Source organism: Panthera onca, chromosome D1 (genome assembly GCF_046562875.1).
Source record: "Panthera onca isolate mPanOnc1 chromosome D1, mPanOnc1 haplotype 2, whole genome shotgun sequence".
NCBI lineage: Eukaryota > Metazoa > Chordata > Mammalia > Carnivora > Felidae > Panthera > Panthera onca.
In genome coordinates this window covers 108,494,998-108,518,798 of record NC_138348.1, presented here as the reverse complement: position 1 = coordinate 108,518,798, position 23,801 = coordinate 108,494,998, and the positions used below count along the sequence as shown (strand labels likewise).

General features: G+C 38.2%; 1 protein-coding gene across 2 annotated transcripts in view; it reads left to right on the top strand.

The window, feature by feature from the left end:
- The window catches only part of CUL5 (cullin 5), a 96,522-nt gene that overhangs the window by 37,377 nt on the left and 35,344 nt on the right, over positions 1-23,801 (top strand). For both annotated transcript variants that reach the window (XM_078432703.2, XM_078432704.2), the window contains exons 3-7: positions 683-782; positions 8,394-8,570; positions 10,396-10,537; positions 12,355-12,500; positions 12,584-12,664. In XM_078432703.2, coding sequence (XP_078288829.1) covers positions 683-782; positions 8,394-8,570; positions 10,396-10,537; positions 12,355-12,500; positions 12,584-12,664 — 646 coding nt within the window. The remainder of the gene's footprint in view (positions 1-682; positions 783-8,393; positions 8,571-10,395; positions 10,538-12,354; positions 12,501-12,583; positions 12,665-23,801) is intronic.

Genomic DNA, 23,801 nt, shown 5'->3' with positions numbered 1-23,801 from the left:
TTGTATTAACATTAAATATATTTCTATAATATCAGCTTTATAAATTCAGAGTTTTAGTATACCAACTTATGAGAGCTTTTGTTTTGTTTTTTTAAATAACAGGGATACAGCGGTAATTAGTGTGTAAATATAGCGGCTATATGGGGGAAGCTAAGAGATTTGCTAGTATTTAAATGACTAATTTTTTTTAAAGAATAGTTTGCATATATTCTGGTAAAGAATTAGAATTTACACTTGTCGTTACATGAGAAAGAAATTAATAGTAGTGAACCTTGGGATGTGGGATTGGAAGAAGGGAGCTTGCTTTTGTAATTCAAAATATCCAGTGAGGGGATGCCTATGTGGCTCAGTCAGTTGAATGTCCTACTCTTGACCTCAGGTCAGGTCTTGTTCTCAGGGTCATGAGTTCAAGAGTTTAAGCCCTGTGCTCGGCGTGAAGCCTACTTAAAAAAAAAATCCAGTAAATAGAGATTAAGGAGGAAAACAGAGAAAGTAAAATAAAAAAAGAAACAAGTGTATGTGTGACAACAGCTTACAAAAAATTCTTGGTTCTTAGGGATGGATTCAGCCACCCTCATCTTGGTGTAGCTTGATCCATGGAAACTATTCATGCAGAACTTGACGTGAGTTTTGTCTTTGTTCTTGTTCTGGTATTCATGTTCGTTTACTTTTATTTTTACAGGGATGTGCATGCAGTCTGTCTCTGGGATGATAAAGGTCCAGCAAAAATTCATCAGGCTTTAAAAGAAGATATTCTTGAGTTTATCAAGCAAGCACAGGCAGTAAGTGCTGCATCTTTGTATTAAGTTTATTTTAAGACTTTACTCAGAGAGTTTCCTGTTTTCTGATTTTGAATGTAGGGCTTCCAGAAGTAATTTTAAAATATCGCATTGACTTTGGACATCTGTTAATTATTTTTTTTAAGTTTATTTATTTAAGCAGTCTCTACCCCCAACGTGGGGCTCGAACTCATAGCCCCAAGATCAAGAGCCGCATGTTCTACCAACTGAGCCAGCCAGGTGCCCCATTTTGATTAAAATTTTTAATGAGATGATTTGGATTTGGTTGTTTTTTCGCCCCTTAGCGCCTTTTCTGTTAAGAGAGTATATCATCCTCCATTAAAAGATGCTGTAAAGAGGCTCCTGGGTGGCTCAGTCAGTTAATTGTCCAACTCTTAGGTCGGGTTCTGTGCTGAGCATGGAGCCTGCTTAAAGTTTCTCTCTCTCTCTCTCTCTCTCTCTCTCTCTCTTTCTCTCTCTTTCTCCCTCTTTCTCCCTCTGCCCCTCTCCCGCTTGCATGTGCACATGCTCGCTCTCTGTCAAAAAAAAAGATATAAAGAGTTAAGTTTTTTATATGTTCTTTAGAAGTCCCCACCCCCACTGTTTTTTTGTCAAGTGTCAGTACACATGAATCAGTTTTTTTTCTCGCAGCCTGTATCTCTTCTCAAGCTGATAGTAATTTTCTTCAATTCTAGATATTTCTTCAACTGTAAAATCCTTGCATTGTCCTTTACATTGCTGCTGCTGAGCTGAAATTCACTCTTGTTTATAATATGTAGAAATGTTTCATAATATTGAAATGAAAAAAAGGTCATTCAAAGCTCTTTAGGTTGGGGCGCCCGGGTGGCTCAGTTGGTTAAGCATCTGACTTTGGCCCAGGTCATGGTCTTAAAGTTCATTGTCTGAGCCCTGTGTCAGGCTCTGTGCTGACAGCTTGGAGCCTGGAGCCTGCTTCAGTTTTATTAAAAAATATTCTTTTTAATATTTGTTTTTGAGAGGGAGAGAGAGAGACAGACAGACAGACAGACAGACAGTGTGAACGGGGGAGGAACAGAGAGAGGGGGAGACACAGAATCCAAAGTAGACTCCAGGTTCCTAGTTGTCAGCACAGAGCCCGACACAGGGCTTGAACTCACTAACTGTGAGATCATGACCTGAGCTGAAGTCGGATGCTTAATTGACTGAGCCACCCAGGTGCCCCATACTCTTAACACTTTGAAGAAGGAAGGGCCTGAAGACCTGAGATTGTTTTCCTTTCTCTAAAATGAAGTTTTGAAAACTACAGAGCTAGAATTTTTTTATTCTTTAGGTGAATTTTTATGTCAGTGTCTCATACAACATTAGTCAAAGTTGTCTGTTAGAAATTTTGTTAAATACTGATAGCAGCCTAACATTTTTAGCCTAACCTAAAAAATGGTCTTTTTCTATATAAGATACTGAAGTTACGTGTATGATTGTTATATATTTAATTCTGCTAATAGCCACTACCATGATGAAAAAAGAATCCTGTCACATGGGGTGTTACTTACAAAATGAAATGTTTTATTGATAACATCATTAATTCTGTCATTTTGATAAATGATTTTTTAAAAACTATAGTTTTATAGGAAATTATCTTTTAATGAACATAAGTAATATTTTTCTGCTTTGCTTAGAAAAATAAATGTTTCGGTATCAAAATTTAATGAAAAGTATACTTTTCTAGAACTCATTTAGAAATATAGTTTCTACTTGCCTTGGAAGCATATCACCTTATCTGTTTATGACTTTTGGTGAATATAAATTATATTTATTTCAAATTTATAGACCTTTATCCTTCATTTTCTGGAAATGGGCTCATAAAGAATCACCTTACGTATTAATAAATGTTAAAAAAATACACTTTACACTGGAAAACTAAGTTAAGTGTTTCACTGTAATATGATCCAGTGAAATCTGGAATGTAGACCTCAGAAAAACCCTGAGGAGGATGATTAGTGTCACTGATTCTGAGCATTTAAATTGTAGGAGTAGTAATGCTAGGCACAGATGTATGACTTCTAAACCTTTAAGAGAATTTAGCTTTTTGAGTTATTTTACTGGTCAGTAGTTAGACTGAACTTATCTTGTTAGGGAGGACCAGATCTCTTAAACAGGAGAGATTGTTTCCATCTGCATTAAAATGTTTATAGCATTATATAAAATGACAAAATGGAAAGTGAAAAATAAATGTACAAGGCTTGGAAAGTTATTCGGGTATTTAATTCTTTTGTTATTTTGTTATATTGATGTAAGTATTTTTTTGCTCTTAAGTGTATAATTTAGCAATTGGGGATAGGGTCACCTGATTTGGCCTAAGTTTAGCTCCCCTCCCCCTGCTTCTTTTTTCTCTTAAAGTGGGCTTCATGCCCCATGTGGGGCTTGAACTCACAGCCCTGAGGTCAAGAGTTGCATACTCTACCTACTGAGCCAGCCAGGGGCCCCAGGCCTTGGTGTGTTCATATGCCAGCAGGTGGCTGTTGGCTCTGCAAGGACTGGATGATCCAGGAGAGCCTCTCTCACAAACTTGGTGTTCGGTGCTAGCTTCCATCTGGGCCTTTCTCTGTCAGGTGGTTTCCCATTCTTGAGGAAACCAGCCTCAGAGGTGATACTGAAATCTGCAAGAGCTCCTCAGGTCAGTTTGGAAGTCTCAAGGTTTCGCATCTGCATTCTCTTGGTCAAAGCCTATCACAGGATCAACCCAAACCAGTGGTGGAGAAATAGACCCCACCCTTTTAAAAAAATTGTGATGTAATTTACATCCCAGAAAATTCACCCTCTTAAAGCATATTTTATATATTCATAAAGTTGTGCAACCATCATCCACAAATTCTAGAACATTCTCGTCACCCTAAAAAAAACTGTACCCCTGATCAGTTAACCCGCCCCCTCATTACCCACTCTCCACAAACTCTAGCAACCACTAATCTACTTTTTTTTTTAAGTTGACTTACTTATTTTGAGAAAGAGAGAGAGATGTGAGCATGACCGGAGCAGGAACAGAGACGGGGAAAGAGAATCCCAAGCAGGCAGCACTGAGCCTGTTGTGGGGCTCGATCTCACAACTGTGAGATCATGACCTGAGCCGAAACCAAGAATCGGATGCTTAACTGACTGAGCCACCCAGGCGCCCCTAATCTACTTTCTCCTTCTGTGCTTTTGTTTGTTTTGTATAAATGGACTCATGCAATATGAAGCCTTTTATGACTAGCTTTGATTGACGATAATGTTTTCAAGATTTAACTACATTGTAATAATTATCTTTGTTGCATTTCTTTTTATGGCTGAATAATATTCCACTGTATGACTATACACCAGTTTTTTTCATCTGTTCGTCATTGGTGGACACTTGGGTTGTTACTACTTTTTGTCTGTTTTGAATAATGCTTCTGTGAACATTACTGTGTAAGTTGGGTTTTTTAAATTTAGGTATAATTGACATTAGCTTTAGGTGTACAGTGTAATGATTTGATGTTTGTATATTTTGCGAATTGATTACAGTAAGTTAGTTAACATCCATAACCACACATAGTTACAGAATTTTTTTTTCTTGTGATGAGAACTTTTAAGAGCTCCTTTTACCAACTTTCTAGTATCGAATACAGTTGTTAACTGTTGTTGCCTTCAAGGTCTGTGTTCTTGCCAATGGCAAGACTTCGTTTTGTTTTGTTTTGTTTTTAATGGCTGGGAAACAGCCCAATGTGTATATATACCACATTTTCTTTTTCTTGGTTTAAAATGTTTATTTATTTATTTTGAGAGAGCTCAAGCAGGGAAGAGGCAGAGAGGGAATCTCAAGGGGGCTCTGCCCTGTCAGTGTGGAGCCCGATGTGAGGCTCATTCTCATGAGCCGTGAGATCATGATCTGAACTGAAATCAAGAGTTGGCTGCTTAACTGCCTGAGCCACCCAGGTGCCCCTATATAACATTTTCTTTGTCTTTGATATACTTTTGTTGTTTCCATATCTTGGCTGTTGTAAATGATGCTGTAGTATTCATCGGAGTGCATATATTTTCTCGAGTTTGTGTTTTCATTTTCTTTGGGTAAACACCCAGAAGTGGAATTGCTGGATCATATGGTAGTTCTGTTCTTAATTTTTCGAGCAACCTCCATAGCGTTTTCCATAGTGGCTGCACAGTTCACTTCCCACCCACAGTGCACACGGGCTCCCTTTTCACCACAGCCTCGCCAGCTCTTGTTATTTCTTGTCTTCTTGATACTGGCCGTTCTGACAGGTGCGAGGTGATGGCCCATTGCGGTTCCGATTTACATTTTCGTGACGATGAGCATCTTTTGAATGACCTGTTGGCCATCTTATGTCGTCATCGGACGCATGGGAAGATCTGCCCATTTTTCACTCTAATTGTTTACTATTTGCTGTTGCGTCGTAGGAGTTCTTTGTGCGTTTTGGATACTAGCTCCTCGTCAGATAGGTGATGTGCAGTGACTTTCTCCCATTGGTAGGTTGTCTTTTCATTGCGTTCAGGGTTTCCTTTGCCGTGCGGCAGCTTTTTAGTTTGGCGTAGTCCTGCGTGTTTATTTTTGCTTTTGTTGCTTTGGGTGTCCTATTCAGAACAGTCATCGCCAAGAGCCGTGTTAAGGAGCTTATCACCCATGCTTTCTTCTCAGAGCTTTCTGGTTTGTGGTCTTACGTTTGAGTCTTGAATCCATTTTGAGCTCATTTTTGTGTGTGGTGCAAGAGAGTGGTGCAGTTTCCTTCATTTGTGTGTGGCTATCCAGTTTTCTCAGCACCATTTGTTGGTACTTGGTTGTCCTTTCCTCGTGTGTATTTCTGTCCTTTCCCCATTGTAGATTCTTGACTCCTTTGTTGTAAATTAATTGACCGCATAAGTGTGGGCTTATTTCTGGGCGCTCTTTTCTGTTCCGTTGATCTGCGTGTCTGTTTTTGTGCTAATACCGCACGATTTTGATTACTGTAGAGCTTTGTCATATAGTTTGAAGTCAGGGGGTGATGCCTCCAGCTTTGTTCTTCTTTCTCAAGGTTGCTTTGACTATTCTGGGTCTTTTGTGGTTCCCTACAAATTGTAAGATTGTTTGTTCTTTTTCTGTGAAAAATACCACTGGACTTTTGATTGGGATTGCATTTATTCTGTATATTGTTTTTGGTAGTATGAACATTTTAATGCTATTATTTTTCTATTCCATGAGGACTGGGTGTCTTCCCATTTATTTGTGTCTTCAGTTTGTTTCATCAATGTCTTACAATTTGGGGTGTACAGTTCTTTCACCTCCTTGGTTAAATTTATTTTCAGGTATTCTTTTTGATGCAATTGTAAATGGTATTCTTTTTTTTTTTTTAATTTCTCTTTCTGATAGTTTATATAGAAACGCAACATATTTTTGTATATTGATTTTGTATCTTGTGTTACTAAAACTAAACTTAACTGGTTTTGACAGTTTTTTAGTGGAGTCTTCATGATTTTTTAATGTATTATATTACCTACAAATAGTGACAGTTTTACTTCTTTTTACTTGGATACCTTTTATTTCTTTTTCTTGTCGTCTGGCTTGTATGGGTGTTCTAAGACTTCCAGTATATGTTACATCAAAGTGACAACAGTTAGCATTCTTGTCCCGTTCTTGATCTTAGAGGAAAAGCTTTTAGCTTTTCACTGCTGAGTATGATTTTAGTTATGTGTTTGCCATATATTGCCTTTATTATACCGAGGTAAATTCCCTCAATACCTGCTTTAAGTTTTTATCATAAATGGATATTAGATTTTGTCGAATGCTTTTTCTGCATCTATTTGAGATGATCATATGATTTGTTAAAAATGTTTATTTATTGGGGCGGCTGGGTGGCTCAGTCAGTTAAACATCCAACTTCGGCTCAGGTCATGATCTCATGGTTTGTGGGCTCAAGCCCCACGTGGGGTCTGTGATGACAGTGTGGAGCCTGGAGCCACTTTCGGAATCTGTGGCTCCCTCTCTCTCTCTGTCCCTCCCCCGTGCGCGCTCTCTCTCTCTCTCTCTTTCTCTCTCTCTAATGTTTATTTTGAGAGAGAGAGAAAGAGAGAATGCACACTTGTGAATGTGAGCGAGGACGGGGCAGAGAGGGAGAGAGCCTGGAGCGCAGAGCCCAATGCAGGGCTTGATTCCACTAACTGAACTGTGAGATCATGATCTGAGCCAAAATCAAGAGTTGGACGCTTAACCAACCTCACAACCCAGGCACTCTAGTTATATGAGATTTATACTTCGTTTTGTTAATGTGGTGTTTCCCATTGATCGATTTGTGAGTGCTGAACTAACCAACATTGCATCCGTGGAATAAATCCCGCTTGATCATGGTGTATGGTCCTTTCAATGTATTGTTGAATTTGGTTTTCTAATATTTTGCTGAGCAGTTTTGCACCCATGTTCTTAAGGGATATTGGCCTATAATTTTCTTCTTTTGGGCCATCCTTACCGGTTTTTGGTATCAGGGTAATACCAGCCTCATTAACTGAGTTTGTAAGTGTTTATTCCTCTTCTGTTTTTGGAAGAGTTTGAAAAGGATTGATATTCTCATTCAGTGTTTAGTAGAATTCACCATTGTTGCCATTTGGTCCCAGACTTCAGTTTGTTGGAGATTTTTCATTAATGATTCAGTCTACTTGCTAGTGATTGGGTCTGTTCAGATTTTCTATTTCTTTTGTCTTCATAGATTTTAGGTCCTATGGAATTTATCCATTTCTTCTCTGTTGTTGAATATGTTGGCATATAATTGTTCACAGTGTCTCTTATGGTCCTTTGTAATTTTTTTTTAAGTAGGCTATAGTGTGGGGCTTAAACTCACAACCCTGAGATCAAGAGTCACGTGCTCTACTGACTGAGCCAGCCAGGAGCCCCACTCCTTTGTACTTCTGTGTTATCAGTTGTAATGTCTCCTGTTTCATTTCTGATGTTGTTTATTTCAGTCCTCTCTTTCTTGGTGAGTGTACACAGGTTTTTTTATGAACTTTTTTGGGGATATGGATATTTATAGCAGCATTATTCATGATAGCCAATAGGTGGAGACAACCCTGATGTCCATCAGTGGACCGATAGATAAAATGTGGTATATCTATAAAATGGGATAGAATTCAGCCATAAAAGGAATAAAGTAATGATAGGTCCTAGGACTTGGGTGAACCTCAGAACTGTTATATGAAAGAAGTCAGTCATAAATGTCTACGTATTGTAAGTTTCCGTTCATGTGGAAGTCTGGAACAGGCAAATATATAGACACCAAAAGCAAATGAATGGTTGCTAGGGCCAGGAAAGGGATGGATGGGAATGGTAGTGGGGAGGATAAAAAGGTGATAGCTTAAGGATAGAGGGTTTGGGATTTTTTTTTAAATGAAATATAGTTGACATATAACATTTGATCAGTTTCATGTATACATGATGATTTTATGTATATATCAAAATGATTGCCATAGTAAGTCTTTGTGAACGTGTTTTTTTCTTGGATATATACATGTTTTAATTTCTTGAGTATATTATAGTTTGTACAGTAAATAAAATGTTCTATAGCATAGCTATGTTCTGTTATTCTTTCAAGCACCTACCTGTATTTATTTCAAATTCATATAATTCTTTTTTTTTTCCAGCGAGTACTGAGCCATCAAGATGATACAGCTTTGCTAAAAGCATACATTGTTGAATGGCGAAAATTCTTTACACAGTGTGATATTTTACCGAAGCCTTTTTGTCAACTGGAGATTACTTTAATGGGTAAACAGGGCAGCAATAAAAAATCAACCGTAGAAGACAGTATTGTTCGAAAAGTAAGTTTATTTTTGCTTTTTGTCCCCCTTACTAGTCTTCAGAAAGAGGGTTATTTTACAACTTTAGGAAGTAATTTAGACTTTAAGTGGGCTTTCCTACTTCACATATAAATTCCTTTTAAGTTCTTGCTGGGTTTTACTGAATAATACTGTCTTTCTTCCAACCGCGTTGAGCTGCACTTCTGTTTCGTTATCCCACGTGGTGTTGAGTTGCGGATCTGTGCCTTCAGACATCACTGCCTTTTCCTAGTTTTATCTTCTGTATTCTGTTTCCTTCTTCTTTCTTTGTACTTTTACCTTCCTATAGATTACTTTACTTTTTTCCTCTTTCAAAAATCTCTCCTTAGATTACCTTCTCGTATCTTGGTGTTTCATTGTGACTAAGCTGCTATTATTGTTATGTTTTTCTTTTTACTTGATTCTAGTTATTGTGAACTCATGTACTGTTTATTTTCATATTTTGCATAGTTTCTAGTTAAAAGTTCTGTGTCCAGAACTCCTTGTGATTTAATTGAAAGAACTCAGCTCTGAAAGTGGAATCTCAGGTGTTCTTTTCAGCTCTTCAATCCTTAATGACTTAAGCTCCCTGCCCTCATTTCTCATATGTATTCTTGCTTCTGAGAATCAAATAGAAACATAGATTTGAAAAGTGGAAGAAAAGTACAAAATGCCTCTTGGACTTTAAACGACTTGCTACTTGCTGAATGCAAACTCAGGCCCTCAAATAGTTGCCTCGGCATTCCTGCCCCTTCCAAGCTCTAAAATTTGTGCTGATGTCGACAGGGATGCTGTAAATTTAGACACCCAGTGGTTCTCGGGTGGTAGAAATAACTGCAATATGAGAAATTATCTCCCTCCCCCCCAAAAAAGAAAAATACTTCTACGTGCTTTTTAATTTTCAGTTCCATAATCTTGTCCTCTCTTGTTTTTCCGTTATTCTTTTAATTTTTGCCATCCCCTACTGATTACAGGAATCAGCATCACTTAATGATTAAGACCGTAGATTCTGAGACCATAGTTGTTGGATTCAAATCCCAGTGTTGCCATTAATGAGCTGTATGCATGTGGGGAGTTAGCTTTCCTCTCAGTGCCTCTGAGTCTGCATTTCTAAAAAGGAGATAATAACACCTATATATCGGTATTGAGGATTAAATGAGTTACGTGTGGAAAGTACTTAGAGCAGTGCTAGGTACGTAGTGAATGTTACATACCTGTTATTTTTGTCGTTATTGATGCTACTGTTGTTAATATATTTTCTGTATCTGACCCAGTTACTTGGAATGATAATACATATGGATATGTGTGTAATATTTCCATCATTTAAATGGAACATCTTTCAGGTGGATTTGTGTGTGTTTTTTAAGATCTAGTATCAGGCAGGTTTTCATTCAGCGCTTTTTGCATTTATTGCATGTTCGTACAAACCTGCACATGAGCGTTCCAAACACTGACCAGTATTTCTGAAATGTAACCTCGTAACTGTAGGGGAGGTAACCTTTTCCAGGTATTACTGTATTTAATTTTTACAACAACCACTTAAGATTTGTATTCTTACTTTTACTATTTTACAGATGGGAAAGCCAGTGAATAAGTAATAGAGCTGGAATTCAAATCCATTTACGTTAGATTTTGAAATGTGTTCTTTAACATTTACCATGTGTTTTTTACCAGATTTAAATATACTAGTTCCCTGAAGCATTCAAGTGAATATAGGCCTAAGAATGTGGTTTCCTTTTTTTAGTATTTATAGCTAAAGTTTTTGTGTGTCTGTATGGTACTTAGTATATTAATAATTGCAATGATTTCATGCTTCTTTTTATCCTAGCTCATGCTTGATACATGGAATGAGTCAATCTTTTCAAATATAAAAAACAGACTCCAGGATAGTGCAATGAAGCTGGTACATGCTGAAAGATTAGGAGAAGCTTTTGATTCTCAGCTGGTCATTGGAGTAAGAGAATCCTATGGTATGTTCTGAACTTTCCTGATGATAATTTTTTCTGGAAATTCTGAGACAGTTACAGAATAGTACTGCCAGAGTTATGTGTACTAGCATAGAGACACGTCTATGTTTAGTGCCAGATGCTGTTAAGAGTACACAGAAGGCATGAAATCTCTTCAAGGCCACATAGAAAAACCCATATTTGTGTGGTTAATACTTGTTTTCTACATGTCACTCATTTCTTGGCTGGCAAATCCTTTCAGTGACCTGAATTAGAGAAATGTAGATTTTGATTCTTTAGCTCCTAAAGGTGGTAACTAGTTTTGTGCTTATATTTTCAGACAGTATGTTTATTTCATGTACATACTCCTCTCTGAACTTTTCAGCTTCTGGCAGTGCTCTTCTCATTTATTATTTAAGTCAGATACAGTGTTTTCTCTCAGAATACTCCTCCTCCTCCTCCCTCTGTCTTCTAGCTCATCTGCATCCTCTGTTTCCTCTTGGAGGCCTTCCCTAATTCCCAGGCTAGCTTAGGTCCCTCTCACATTGATTCATAGGACCCGTGCCTCCCTGTCATCATAATTTAGTTCAGTTAACTGTGTTGTTGACACTGTATCTTTACTGGATGTAGGACGTGGGCACAAAGTACTCCTCAGTAAGAATTTTTTGTATTTTTAAAAAAAAATTTTTTTTTTTTAACGTTTATTTATTTTTGAGACAGAGAGAGACACAGCATGAACAGGGGAGGGGCAGAGAGAGAGGGAGACACAGAATCCGAAACAGGCTCCAGGCTCTGAGCCGTCAGCACAGAGCCCGACGCGGGGCTCGAACTCACGGACCGTGAGATCATGACCTGAGCCGAAGTCGGACGCTTAACCGACCGAGCCACCCAGGCGCCCCAAGAATTTTTTGTATTAATGAACCTGCAGTTATCTTTGATTGGCTTTCTCTATTACCCCATATGTCTTGAGATATCATAGTGTTTAGGCTTTCATTAGCCATGTCCTTGAAATTTATTCCTCTTCTATCAGCTACCACCAGTTTATACTGTGTAAACTCTGCTTCTGGACTTTTGAAACAGTTGTCTTATAGTGACCTTATTACTATCATTTAACCCATGTACTGTTCATGAGATTAATTTTTAAGTACTTTTTATTTGATTTTACCCATTTAGTGGTTACACCATGCTGAATTCAGGTTACTTAACCTGAGGTTCGAGACTTTCCATAACCACTCGTATTTTTTTTCTTTTTGAGAGAGAGAGAGAAAGAGAGGGAGAGAGAGAATTCCAAGCAGTTTTCATGCTGTCGGTGTAGAGCCCAACATGGGGTTCAAACTCACAAACCCAGAGTTCATGACCTTAGCCAAAATCCAGAGTCTGATGCTCAACTGACTCAGCCACCCATGTACCCCTCCACAGCCACTCCTAACTTCCCATTCTACCTGGTCATTATACCTTGACTTGGCCTTGGGATTTTTGTACTTCAGATTATTTGCTTATTTTACTAGCTTCTATGTAAATTCTCGTTTTCCCTTAAGACTCATCTCAAATCTCATCTCATCTGTGGATGGTTTCTTGACCATCTAGTTAGAAGTCATGCCCTTTCCTATGCAGAAATACAATAGCCCATGTTATCTGTACTGTTTGTCACTTTAGTGCTTTATGCTGTTACCATTTTAAGTCTGTTATGGAGAAGGGTCTTGTATTATATTTATGTTCTCTTGAGCGTTGTCACAGTCCCTTGCACATAATGACCCCTCACTATTTGTTATTTCAATTATTGTACTCAAAATACTGATTTGAAACATAATTAGAGTAAAATTTTATTTTCTGTTTTTCAGTTAACCTTTGTTCTAATCCTGAGGATAAGCTTCAAATTTATAGGGATAATTTTGAGAAGGCATACTTGGACTCCACAGAGAGATTTTATAGAACACAGGCACCCTCGTATTTACAACAAAATGGTGTACAGAATTATATGAAATATGTAAGTCGGAACTTAGTATATGTGATAATTTCAGCTGTTCTCTTGATATTCTTAAAAATGATTGCTATTTTGCTTCTGGGCAGGCAGACGCTAAATTGAAAGAAGAAGAAAAACGAGCACTACGTTATTTAGAAACAAGGCGGGAATGCAACTCTGTTGAAGCAGTAAGTAATTTTGTGATTATGTATTCTTTGAGATTCTTTGAAGTACGGTAGCCAAGGGATGGCAAATGTGTGGTGCAGGTCTTCTGACTCCTTTCTCTCATCTCTGGCCAACATTGCTAATCGAGGACAGTCTCTCCCCTGGTATCCCAGTTTCAGAGGACACCTTATTCAGAACTCGTTGTTCTTTTGAACTGACGTGCAAGACAAAATCTATTTGCCATCCCTGCTCCAGGCTTCACTACATTTAATGTACTTAATTTTTAAACAGTGTCCTTGTATTGTTTTATGCGTATCCGAAGTTAACCATGTTTGTGTTGCAAGTAGAATATGTTCCCTAGAGATATAGTGGATCCTTATAATTCACGATAATTATGTCCTGTAAAGTGGCTGTGATCACTGAAATAGTGACCATGGAGGGTATTTTTTCTTGTTCTGAGAGGATGTTTTCAAACCTTATCTTGTGAGATAAAATACTACTTGATCAGAGAACATCAGTCTTTATATTGTTATTTTGGTGTTTTTATACTGTAATTTCCTCAAAAAAAAAAAAAAAAAGTGAAACTGATCAGAGATCATAGCCATGCTCTATTATCTGTACTCGCTGTTTTCTTCTACATGGAGAATGACCTTAACGTGCTGTCCTAAGGAAGTAAGAATCAAGCTTGCATAGAGTCTCGGAAATTGCTCACATATAGCAGTAGTGTTTCCTGTAGTTATTTTCAGTCTTTGGGGATGAGGAACTAGATTTAGATTTGCATTCCGGGTGGCCACATTCATGTTTCCCTGTAACCAAACATTTTCAGCTATGGATGGATTTATTTATTTATTTGCTTCTGACTTTTCTTTGGCTCTTCGGTCTTGAATGATAGTCATGTTCATTCTTTGTTCAGAAATCAGGCTGAGTTAGATTTTTTTCCTTTGGTTTTTATGTTTGTCTTTTCATAATATACAGTATGTGTCCTCTTTTAGTGGTTAAAATAACTCTCATATTGGTCAGGAAAGTGGGCTAATTTCATGGTTATTTGTAGGAATTCTGTGTAGACCTTGAAAGCCAGGCTTGGGCTTCATTCAAAGTGCAGGGAAGGCCAATGAATGTTTCTAAGCAAGGTGCCTCGCTCAGCGCTGTCCCTCAGAGAGAGGACATGACTGGATGAAAGGTTCATTGGAATGGGGAAGAGAGAAGAATAGGAGGTAGGTGGTTTTTATGATCATTCATGCTAGGGTTTGGGAGCACCAGATAGGTCTGTAGCAGTGGGGGCATAGCCCAGAAGAGTGGAGAGAAAGGCTTCCCAGAAATGGAACCTGGTGTCTGTGGGTGGGGCTAGATATTAAAAGGAACTGAGTCCAGGTGTTTCTGGGGTTTTGGCCTGGGGGAAGAGTAAGTCTGGATGGTGCAGAAGAAATAATGAGTGAGCGTGAGGAGTTTGAGTTGATCATTGTGCCTGGAGTGTCTGGGTGGGGATGTTGCAGTTTTGTAAGGTAGAATTGTTTTTCTGCTCTGGTTTATACAGCTTAATTTGTATTATATGCATATGAGACTTCAGGAAATTCAGCTATAGATGGTCTAAGAATAAGAGAAAGCAAGAAAAGGAGAATGAGAAAGGCAGAGATACTCAAATACACATGACAGTTTGTATAGAACAAGTGAGCCTCCCTTTCTACTTTGAAACACATACACACACACAGAAAAAGTTAAAATAGAAGATGTGAATTTGCTCTTCCACAGTTAACACATAGTGTGAGGATCTCATCAAGCTGAATGATTCTAGAGTTTAAAGATGAGTTTTTTTGTTACTGTTTTCAGCAGAGACCCTAAGTGCAATATAGCATGCTTCCAGAGAAATTGGACTTTATTGGAGATGTTGGAGGTCTTTTTGTGTGGTTTGTTTTTATTTTGTTTCCGTTTTCTGCTTATTTTTAAAAATTAAAATATACTTGATTCAAGTATAATGTATATACATAAAAGTGCACAGAAATCTCAAGTATGAATTATCACAAAGTGAACGTACCTGTAAGATCACCATAACAAGAATTACCAGCAATTCAGAAATCTTTCAGAAATCTGTCATGCCCTCTCCCAATTACTATTGCCATCTTTTTCTTCAAAGGGTATCACTCTGTTAACAATAGATTAGTATTCATCAGCAACCAATGTGTTGTTTGTACAACAAAATTTGGTACAGAGGACAACCACGTACAAAACCGTAGGATTGATTATAACATTGGGAATTTCAGGCTTAATGCAGATGCATTACTATTTATATACCTCACTGAGCTGAGGCCCTGGTACTGTGTATATAATATTTGTTACATTGCTAATTTACAGTTTCTGTTTTCAGAGAGAAATGATGTGTTAAATTGAAGTATATTGTGATGGAAGGAACAGTAAACAAAAACTCACCAAGTCCTGATACAAATAAAGTATGAACAGTATTACTATTATTTATTTTTTTGAAGTAGGCTTCATGCCCAGCATAGAGTCCAAGATGGGGCTTGAACTCAAAACCCTGAGATCAAGACCTAAGCTGGGATCAAGAGTCAGATGCTTAACCGACTGGGCCACCCAGGTGCCCATGAACAGTATTATTTGAATAGTTAGTAAGAAACAAGTCACTTTCCATACTACAAATAATTCAAAGCAGACTTACTGTCCTAAATTCTCTGAGAAGAAGTATTTCTAGAGGTCAGAACATGCAATGCTATGTTCTTATATATCAAACTATTCTTTTTAATGGAGGACAGTCATAATATAGGGAGAATGTATTTTACTGTTACGGTCTCTTCATATGGGGTACACAGTAGTGCACTCCAGAATTTAAGATTAAAGTAAGTATGTTTTTGGCACTTTTTTCTTTCTGTGAATTAGCAATTTATTATGGTTAATCAACTTAGTATGAATCATCCTCAGTTTTTTACACCTGGTTAGTTTTTAACATATGCAGGAAAACATGTTTTTGGACCTGTTTTGTTTTCTATAATAGAGGAAATCTCACCCAGGTAGTACCCAGTTGTGAGGCCAACCCTAATAAAGATCAAATGTACATTCAAGTAATGTTAATATAGTACTAAACAGCTTACTGGATTCTTTCATTGTTTATAAGAGTTTTATTTTGTTACCCTGCGTATTCCAAGCGGCTGATGATACCATTTTAAAATGATGATGCTTACTTCTTCCTTTCTAATGTTAATATCTCCTATTTCCTTCAATGGACTAAATCTATTAATAGTTAATTTTAGAAAAATGTTAAATATTGGGGATCTTTGTCTTCTTTCAGTCTTTGATGGGAATACGTCCACATTTTCATCACTAAGCATGGTGTTGGAGTTTGGCATGATGTTTGCATTTTGTTAGGTTAAGAAGTATTCACTTATTCATCTTTTATTATGAATATTATCAGAAATTTGTAATACATAGTCCTAAAGCCAGTATCTTATTTCATGGAGAAACACCAGTGTCCTTTCCACTAAAATCATGAACAAGGCAAGGGTGCCCACTATTTCTTTTTCTGTTTAACATTGTATTGTATGCAAAGGTGTCAGCCTTTGCACTTAGACTAGAGAAATCAATTGCAGTAATAAGAATGGGCAAGCAGAAGTAAAACTCTAAGTTTAGAGATGATTTGATAGTGTATTTGGAAAACTCCAGACCATCAGTGGTAAAATTAACTCAAAAAATAAAGCAGTTCAGTAAAGTAGTAGGATGTAAAAATAATGTACAAAACTAATAGTCTTCCTATGCATAAATAATAAATAGAATATAATATTAAGAAAAATCTCACTATGGTAATAACAAAGAAAATTAAATGCTTGGGAATAAATTTAACAAGAAATGTGTGAAACCTGTAGGAGGAAAACTTTTTACACACTCAAAAAGACACAGAAGTAGACTTGAAATATTGAAAAGACTATTCTTTTTTCTTTTTTTTAATTTTTTATGTTTATCTTTTGAGACCGAGCTCAAGTGGGGGAGGGGCAGAGAGAGAGAGGGAGAGAGAGAAATTCCAATCAGGCTTTGCGCTGAATGCGATGCGGGGCTTAAACTCACGAACCCATGAGATCATGACCTGAGCCAAAACCAAGAGTCAGTTAACCTAAGACTGAGCCACCCAGACTTCCCAAGACATCTATTGTTATTAAATTCTGTGACTCAGAATTATAAAGATATCAGTTCTTCCCTAAATGAATTTACAAATTCACCATAATTCCAACAAAAATACAACTTTAATAAAGTTAGGACAAGTTGATATGAAAGTTTGTGTGGAAAAATAAACATGTAAGAACAGCCAGGAAAATACTGGTAAAGAAAAACTGTGTAGAGCAAGCTCCATCAGACATTAAAACATCTTCTGTAAAATAATGTGATATTGGCACACGAATGCATAGTGGACCAGTGGGATGGGGTAGAAAGTCCAGAGTTTTATGTGAAAAAGGTTGGATCTCAAATCATTGGGAGTGAAGATAAACTTTTTAAAAGATGGTGATGGGAGGGGCGTCTGGGTGGCTCAATCCATTAGGCCTCTGACTCTTGGTTTTGGCTCAGGTCATGATCTCATGGTTGGTGAGTTTGAGCCCCACGTCTGCACTGGTGGTGCAGAGCCTGCTTGGGATTCTCTCTCTCATTCCCTCTCTCAAAATAAATAAACTTTAAAAAAAAAAAAAAAAGATAGTGATGGAACAACTCGGTAGCCATTTGGAAAAAGCTGACTCTGTGTATTACAGCATTCAGTCATACAGGTCCTAGAAGAGTTCCTCTTTAACCTTGGTGTCTTTTTAACATGACTCAAAATTCAGAGTCAGTAAAAGAAAAGATTGATAAATTTGACTAGATTTTAAAAATTATGAAAAGAATCATAAAGTCAAAAGGAAACTGACAATCTGGGAAAACATATTTGTGGCATATATCACAAAGAGGCCTCTTAGCCCTGCTATATAAAGAACTTTGACAAATTGAGAAACAAAAAATGAGTAAGAACCTGAAAGAAAGATATTGGAAAAAGATACAGACAAATCACAGAAATACATACCTAATAATGGCCATTAAACACAGAAAATACTCAAACTAGGGGTGCCTGGGTGGCTCAGTCGGTTGACCATCCGGCTTCGGCTCAGGTCATGATCTCACGGTTTGTGGGTTTGAACCCTGCATCGGGCTTTGTGCTGACAGCTCAGAGCCTGGAGCCTGCTTCGAATTCTGTGTCTCCTTCTCTCTCTGCTCCTCCCCCACTCATGCTCTGTCTTTCTCTCTCTCCTTCAAAAATAAATAAAAATACTAAAAAAAAAAAAAAAAATGCTCAAACTCATTTTTTTTTAATTTTTTTTTTTTAACATTTATTTGTTATTGAGAGAGAGAGACAGAGCATGAGTGTGGGAGGGGCAGAGAGAGGAGGAGACACAGAATCTGAAGCAACCTCCAGATTCTGAGCTGTCAGCACAGAAACCCTATGCGGGGCTCAAACTCACAAACCGCGAGATCATGACCTGAGCTGAAGTCGGATGTCCAACCAACTGAGCCACCCAGGCGCCGCTCAAACTCATTCTCACAGGAGATTTCCACCTTATAAATATGGAGGGAAATTGATAATCACTATTAGACAAATATCACAGTAGTAATTGTAGAAAAGTTTCACTAATAGGTATTAAAGTTAATGGCCAAAGTTTGAGGTGAAATGGACTACTTTAGTAGTTTCAAAGTATATTCCCCCAGACAGTTACTAAGGGAAAAATAGTAACTTTACAATGGAGAAACCCAGAAGACCTTGTCTTTGTCAGGTGATTAAGGTTTACATTACCAGTAATAGGACATATTGACATGATGTACCTTGAGAGGATGCACTGGGAAGAGTACCTCATTCTGTGGTATTCTCATCAAAACTTGAAAAGTGCCAAGATCAAGGGTGCCTGGGTGGCTCAGTCGGTTGAGCGTCTGACTTCAGCTTAGGTCATGATCTCACAGTCTGTGAGTTCAAGCTCTGCGTTGGGGTCTGTGCTGGCAGCTCAGAGCCTGGAGCCGCCTTTGGCTTCTGTGTCTCCCTCTCTCTCTGCCCCTCCCCTGCTCATGCTGTCTCTCAAAAAATGAAAAAATGTTAAAAAAAATGTTTTTTTTAAGTGCCAAGATAAAAAAAAAAAGAGACCGAGGAACTGCCCCAGCCCAGGGGGCACTGGTGAGTGTGTAGATAAGATGCAGGAATAGGGAAGAGACCTTAGTGGGAACACGGTGAGTTTAGAGTAAGGTCTGTGGTTAGGTGATGTAGTGTGTTGTTTTCGTGGTTGTGATGGTTGTGCTGTAGTTATGTGTGGGACGACTGTTAGGGGAAATCGGGTAAGGAATGTGTAGGCGCTCTATGCTCTTTTTGCAACTTTTTTGTAATGCTAAAATCAAAATAAAATGTAAAAAAAAAAGCAGATTATGAAGAATGCCTTTTTAATTTGGAAAGCATCAGTGGAGTTGATCACATGGCATTTTCCTTCATTGAACTAATTCAGTAAACCACATTTAACAGAGTTCCTAACGTTACACCATTCTTCCATTTTAGGAATGAACACAAAGTTCCATTTTTTTAATGGATAAACATTTGTACCCCAAAGGGATTTTGACATATCTATGTAGCCAATAAAGTTACTGCCAGGATCTTCCTCTCACAGTTTCTTCTGTGTAGAATGTTTAAATGTTAAGTTTATTGTATAACAAGAATAATATCTTTAGGATCCTTTGGTAGATTTATCCTAATTCACCTTTTATTTGAAATTGCTTGTCGATAGTAGAGCAGATTATGACAGAGACGAATCAGTGGAAAGTTAGTAATGCTGTGAGTTATTTAGTTATCACAACATACAGATGCCCATATGCAAAAGGTGGGAAAAAAGTGGAGAACAGTTGAATTCTAGATTAATATTTTTGAACTAGGATAACTCATTTTGAGCTGAAATCTCTAGGCCAGAGGTTTTCGATGGAGGTAACATCTACCTCTAAGAAGTATTATCCAAATTTGTGGAGGGTTTTTTTGGTTGTCACAGTGATTTTTAGTGAATGGGATCAGGAATGCTACATGTCCCAGTGCTCAGGTGGTTCCACATAAAGATTAGATCACATCCCAAAAGTAACGGTCAGTGTCCCACTGGCCACTCATGTAAGGGAGCATCTTGTTTATGCTTGGGTCTAAAACTGAATTTTATTTTACCTATAAACCAAAATATTTTTGCATGATATTAATAATACACTTTATTTTCCAGGGATAATATTATTGTATAAGTTGGGGAAAGATAATATTTTTATTGCTGTTTGGCATTTAAAAATTTTTTTACTGTCAGAAACTTCCGTCGCTTGTAGTGGTACTGCTCGTGGTGTCTGAGTCACCAGCGTAGCTGTGTGCGACTGCATTTCTAGTTGTCGCATTCCCAGCAATGCCACATAGAGATGAAAGTATCTGACTGCTCTGTTGTATCTTCTCATTCGGTTGTGCCCAAGAATTTACAGGTTGAAATACATACCGACTTATTATAAAGAACTTTCCTTTGATGTCTGCTGTATATTATGATTAGAGAGTTATATCAATGTTTTTGAAACAATATAGGTAAATTTCACGTCAGGATTTGCTGTCTAAAGGGCTGTTTGGTCTGAAAGCTTTGGGAGCCAGTGCTCTGGTATTGGAGAGCCATGAAAGTTGGTGACTAGGGGATCAAAGCTGCACTTGGGGAAGATTCATCTGCCATGGTGTGTATGACCTTTAAAGAGGCAACTTGCAACTTTTGCTGCAAAAAGCAACTTGCTTTTAGTTGTCGACACTGCAGTAAAAGGTTTTCAACTAGGTACGTGATGATAAATGAATGGAAAGGAAGGCATGTAAGAGACACTTTGAAGGAATAATTGAAAGAAATTTTATTTTATTCGTTTATTTTCAAGTAAGCCCTATGCCCAGTGTGGGACTTGAACTCATGACCCCGCGATCAAGAGTTGCATGTTTTACCAACTGAGCCAGACAGGCATTCCCTAAAAGACATTTTAATAACCTGTAGGATGACTAAAAGATGTTGAGCCTGAGTTATTAGAATAATCTGACAGTAGAGTCAGAGGGGAGCTAGTTGTGAGGGCCCTCTCCAGTTTTTAAAAGATTGTATACTTAGAAGACTCCAGGGTGTTTTAAGTTAGAATTTTGGGGAAGGCAGTGTGTATACATGATAGAACCCTACTTACGAAGCACTTGGTGAAAAGCAGTGAAAAATCATTGTCTTCAGTGTTTGATAGGTAATGATGAGTTACAGCTTTTGTTGCCTGGCTCCGAACCAGAGCTTTTTCCACTGGACTGCTTTTCTTCCAATGTGATGGGCCGTGGGATAAGGGTAGACATTCTACAACCTAAGGACTTGTTCCTTTGTTTGTTGGTGAATATGCCCTGGGTTTATTGAGGAATGGGATCCTGTAGCTAGAGATTACAATCCTCTAGATTTTGTTTTGTTTTTTTTCATTGGACCATTTGAATGTGTGTTTACTGAGCACTCAGTTATTCAGTAAATATGTAGTTAGTCTCTGTTACTGATGAGGGAGGAGAGGGAGTACCTCGTGGACGAAACGAAGTCCTGCTTCCTACAGAGTTAACATTCAGATAGAGAAGGATGTATAAAGACAAGCAAACCAGTAAGTAAAAATGACTTCTAAAGAAGTTTTATTCCATTTATTTTAAACTGAAAACAAAATACACTTTTCCTACCCTTAATCCACTGCCTCTTGCAACCATCAGTCTGTTCTCTGTATCTGTGAGTTTGGGGTTTTTTTCTCTTTCTCTTTTCTAAGATTCAATGTATGAGGTTAAGCATTAGTTCCTTAAGCATCTGACTCAACCTCAGCTCAGGTCTTGATCTTGGGGTTGGGAGTTCAAGCCCCACGTGTTTGTTTGTTTTTAAAGATCCTACATATGAGAGAATTCACATGGTGTTTATCGTTCTCTGCCTTATTTCACTCAGCATAATGCTCTCAATGTCCATCCAAGTTATTACAAATGACAAGACCTTATTCTTTTTATTGGCTGAATAATATTCCATTGTGTATATCTATGTGTGTGTGCGTGCATGTGTGTGCGCACGCATATACCTATATGCACGTACACACACACCAGTTTCTTTATCTTATTCATCCATTGATGGATACTCAGGCTATTTCCATATCATGGCTATTGTAACTGGTGCATTGAATAGGAGGTGCATATATCTTCTCAAGTTTGTGTTTTCATTTTCTTTGGGTAAACACCCAGAAGTGGAATTGCTGGATCATATGGTAGTTCTGTTCTTAATTTTTCGAGCAACCTCCATAGCGTTTTCCATAGTGGCTGCACAGTTCACTTCCCACCCACAGTGCACACGGGCTCCCTTTTCACCACAGCCTCGCCAGCTCTTGTTATTTCTTGTCTTCTTGATGCTGGCCGTTCTGACAGGTGCGAGGTGATGGCCCATTGCGGTTCCGATTTACATTTTCGTGACGATGAGCATCTTTTGAATGACCTGTTGGCCATCTTATGTCGTCATCGGACGCATGGGAAGATCTGCCCATTTTTCACTCTAATTGTTTACTATTTGCTGTTGCGTCGTAGGAGTTCTTTGTGCGTTTTGGATACTAGCTCCTCGTCAGATAGGTGATGTGCAGTGACTTTCTCCCATTGGTAGGTTGTCTTTTCATTGCGTTCAGGGTTTCCTTTGCCGTGCGGCAGCTTTTTAGTTTGGCGTAGTCCTGCGTGTTTATTTTTGCTTTTGTTGCTTTGGGTGTCCTATTCAGAACAGTCATCGCCAAGAGCCGTGTTAAGGAGCTTATCACCCATGCTTTCTTCTCAGAGCTTTCTGGTTTGTGGTCTTACGTTTGAGTCTTGAATCCATTTTGAGCTCATTTTTGTGTGTGGTGCAAGAGAGTGGTGCAGTTTCCTTCATTTGTGTGTGGCTATCCAGTTTTCTCAGCACCATTTGTTGGTACTTGGTTGTCCTTTCCTCGTGTGTATTTCTGTCCTTTCCCCATTGTAGATTCTTGATTCCTTTGTTGTAAATTAATTGACCGCATAAGTGTGGGCTTATTTCTGGGCTCTCTTTTCTGTTCCGTTGATCTGCGTGTCTGTTTTTGTGCTAATACCGCACGATTTTGATTACTGTAGAGCTTTGTCATATAGTTTGAAGTCAGGGGGTGATGCCTCCAGCTTTGTTCTTCTTTCTCAAGGTTGCTTTGACTATTCTGGGTCTTCTGTGGTTCCCTACAAATTGTAAGATTGTTTGTTCTTTTTCTGTGAAAAATACCACTGGACTTTTGATTGGGCTTGCATTGATTCTGTATATTACTTGTAGTCTCATGACATCTTAACACTATTCTTCCAACCTATGAGCACTGAATATCTTCCCATTTCTTTGTGTGTTTTTCATTTTGTTTCATCAGTGTCTTTCAGTTTTGAGTGTATAGTTCTTTTACCTCCTTGGTTAAATTTATTTCTGGGTATTCTTTTTGGTGCAGTTGTAAATGAGCTTGTTTTCTTGATTTCTCTTTGTGATAGTTCGTTATTAGTGTAAAGAAACATAATAGATTTTCGCATATTAACTTTATATTCTGAAACTTCACTGAATTCGTTTATTAGTTCTGACAGTTCTTTGGTGTTGTGTTCTTGGTTTTCTATATTAACGTCCTGTCATCTGTAAATAGTGGTAGTTTTACTTCTTCCTGTTGTTCAGCCCTGTCTCAGCTGTTGTTTGTCTCTCAAATCTTTGTGCTTGTCTGAGCTGCTGTTTATATATATTCCCAGTAAAGGAGGTGTCAAGACCTTGCAGTGTCCCAGGATAAGTGCGTCTTTCTAACTAGACTAATGCTGTAGAAAGTGAATTAGCGCCAGTAATGCTTCTGCTGTCGCTTTTGCTTTATGGAATGTGGTCAAGGAAGGTCTTTTTCAGGGAGTCACATTGGAACTAAGACCTAAGACTTTGTGAAGATCTGGGACAAAGCTTTCTAGGTGGAGGGAAGAGCCAGTGCGAAGGCTCCGAAGCAGGAACAGACTTAGCCTGTGTGAGGAACAGAGGAAGAAGGTTAGTGTGGCGGGTGAGAGGCGGTGAGTGATCCAGATGGAGGAGAGAGGGGCAGGAGCTTAATGCGGTGGGAGGCCATTCTGGGGGTTGAAGC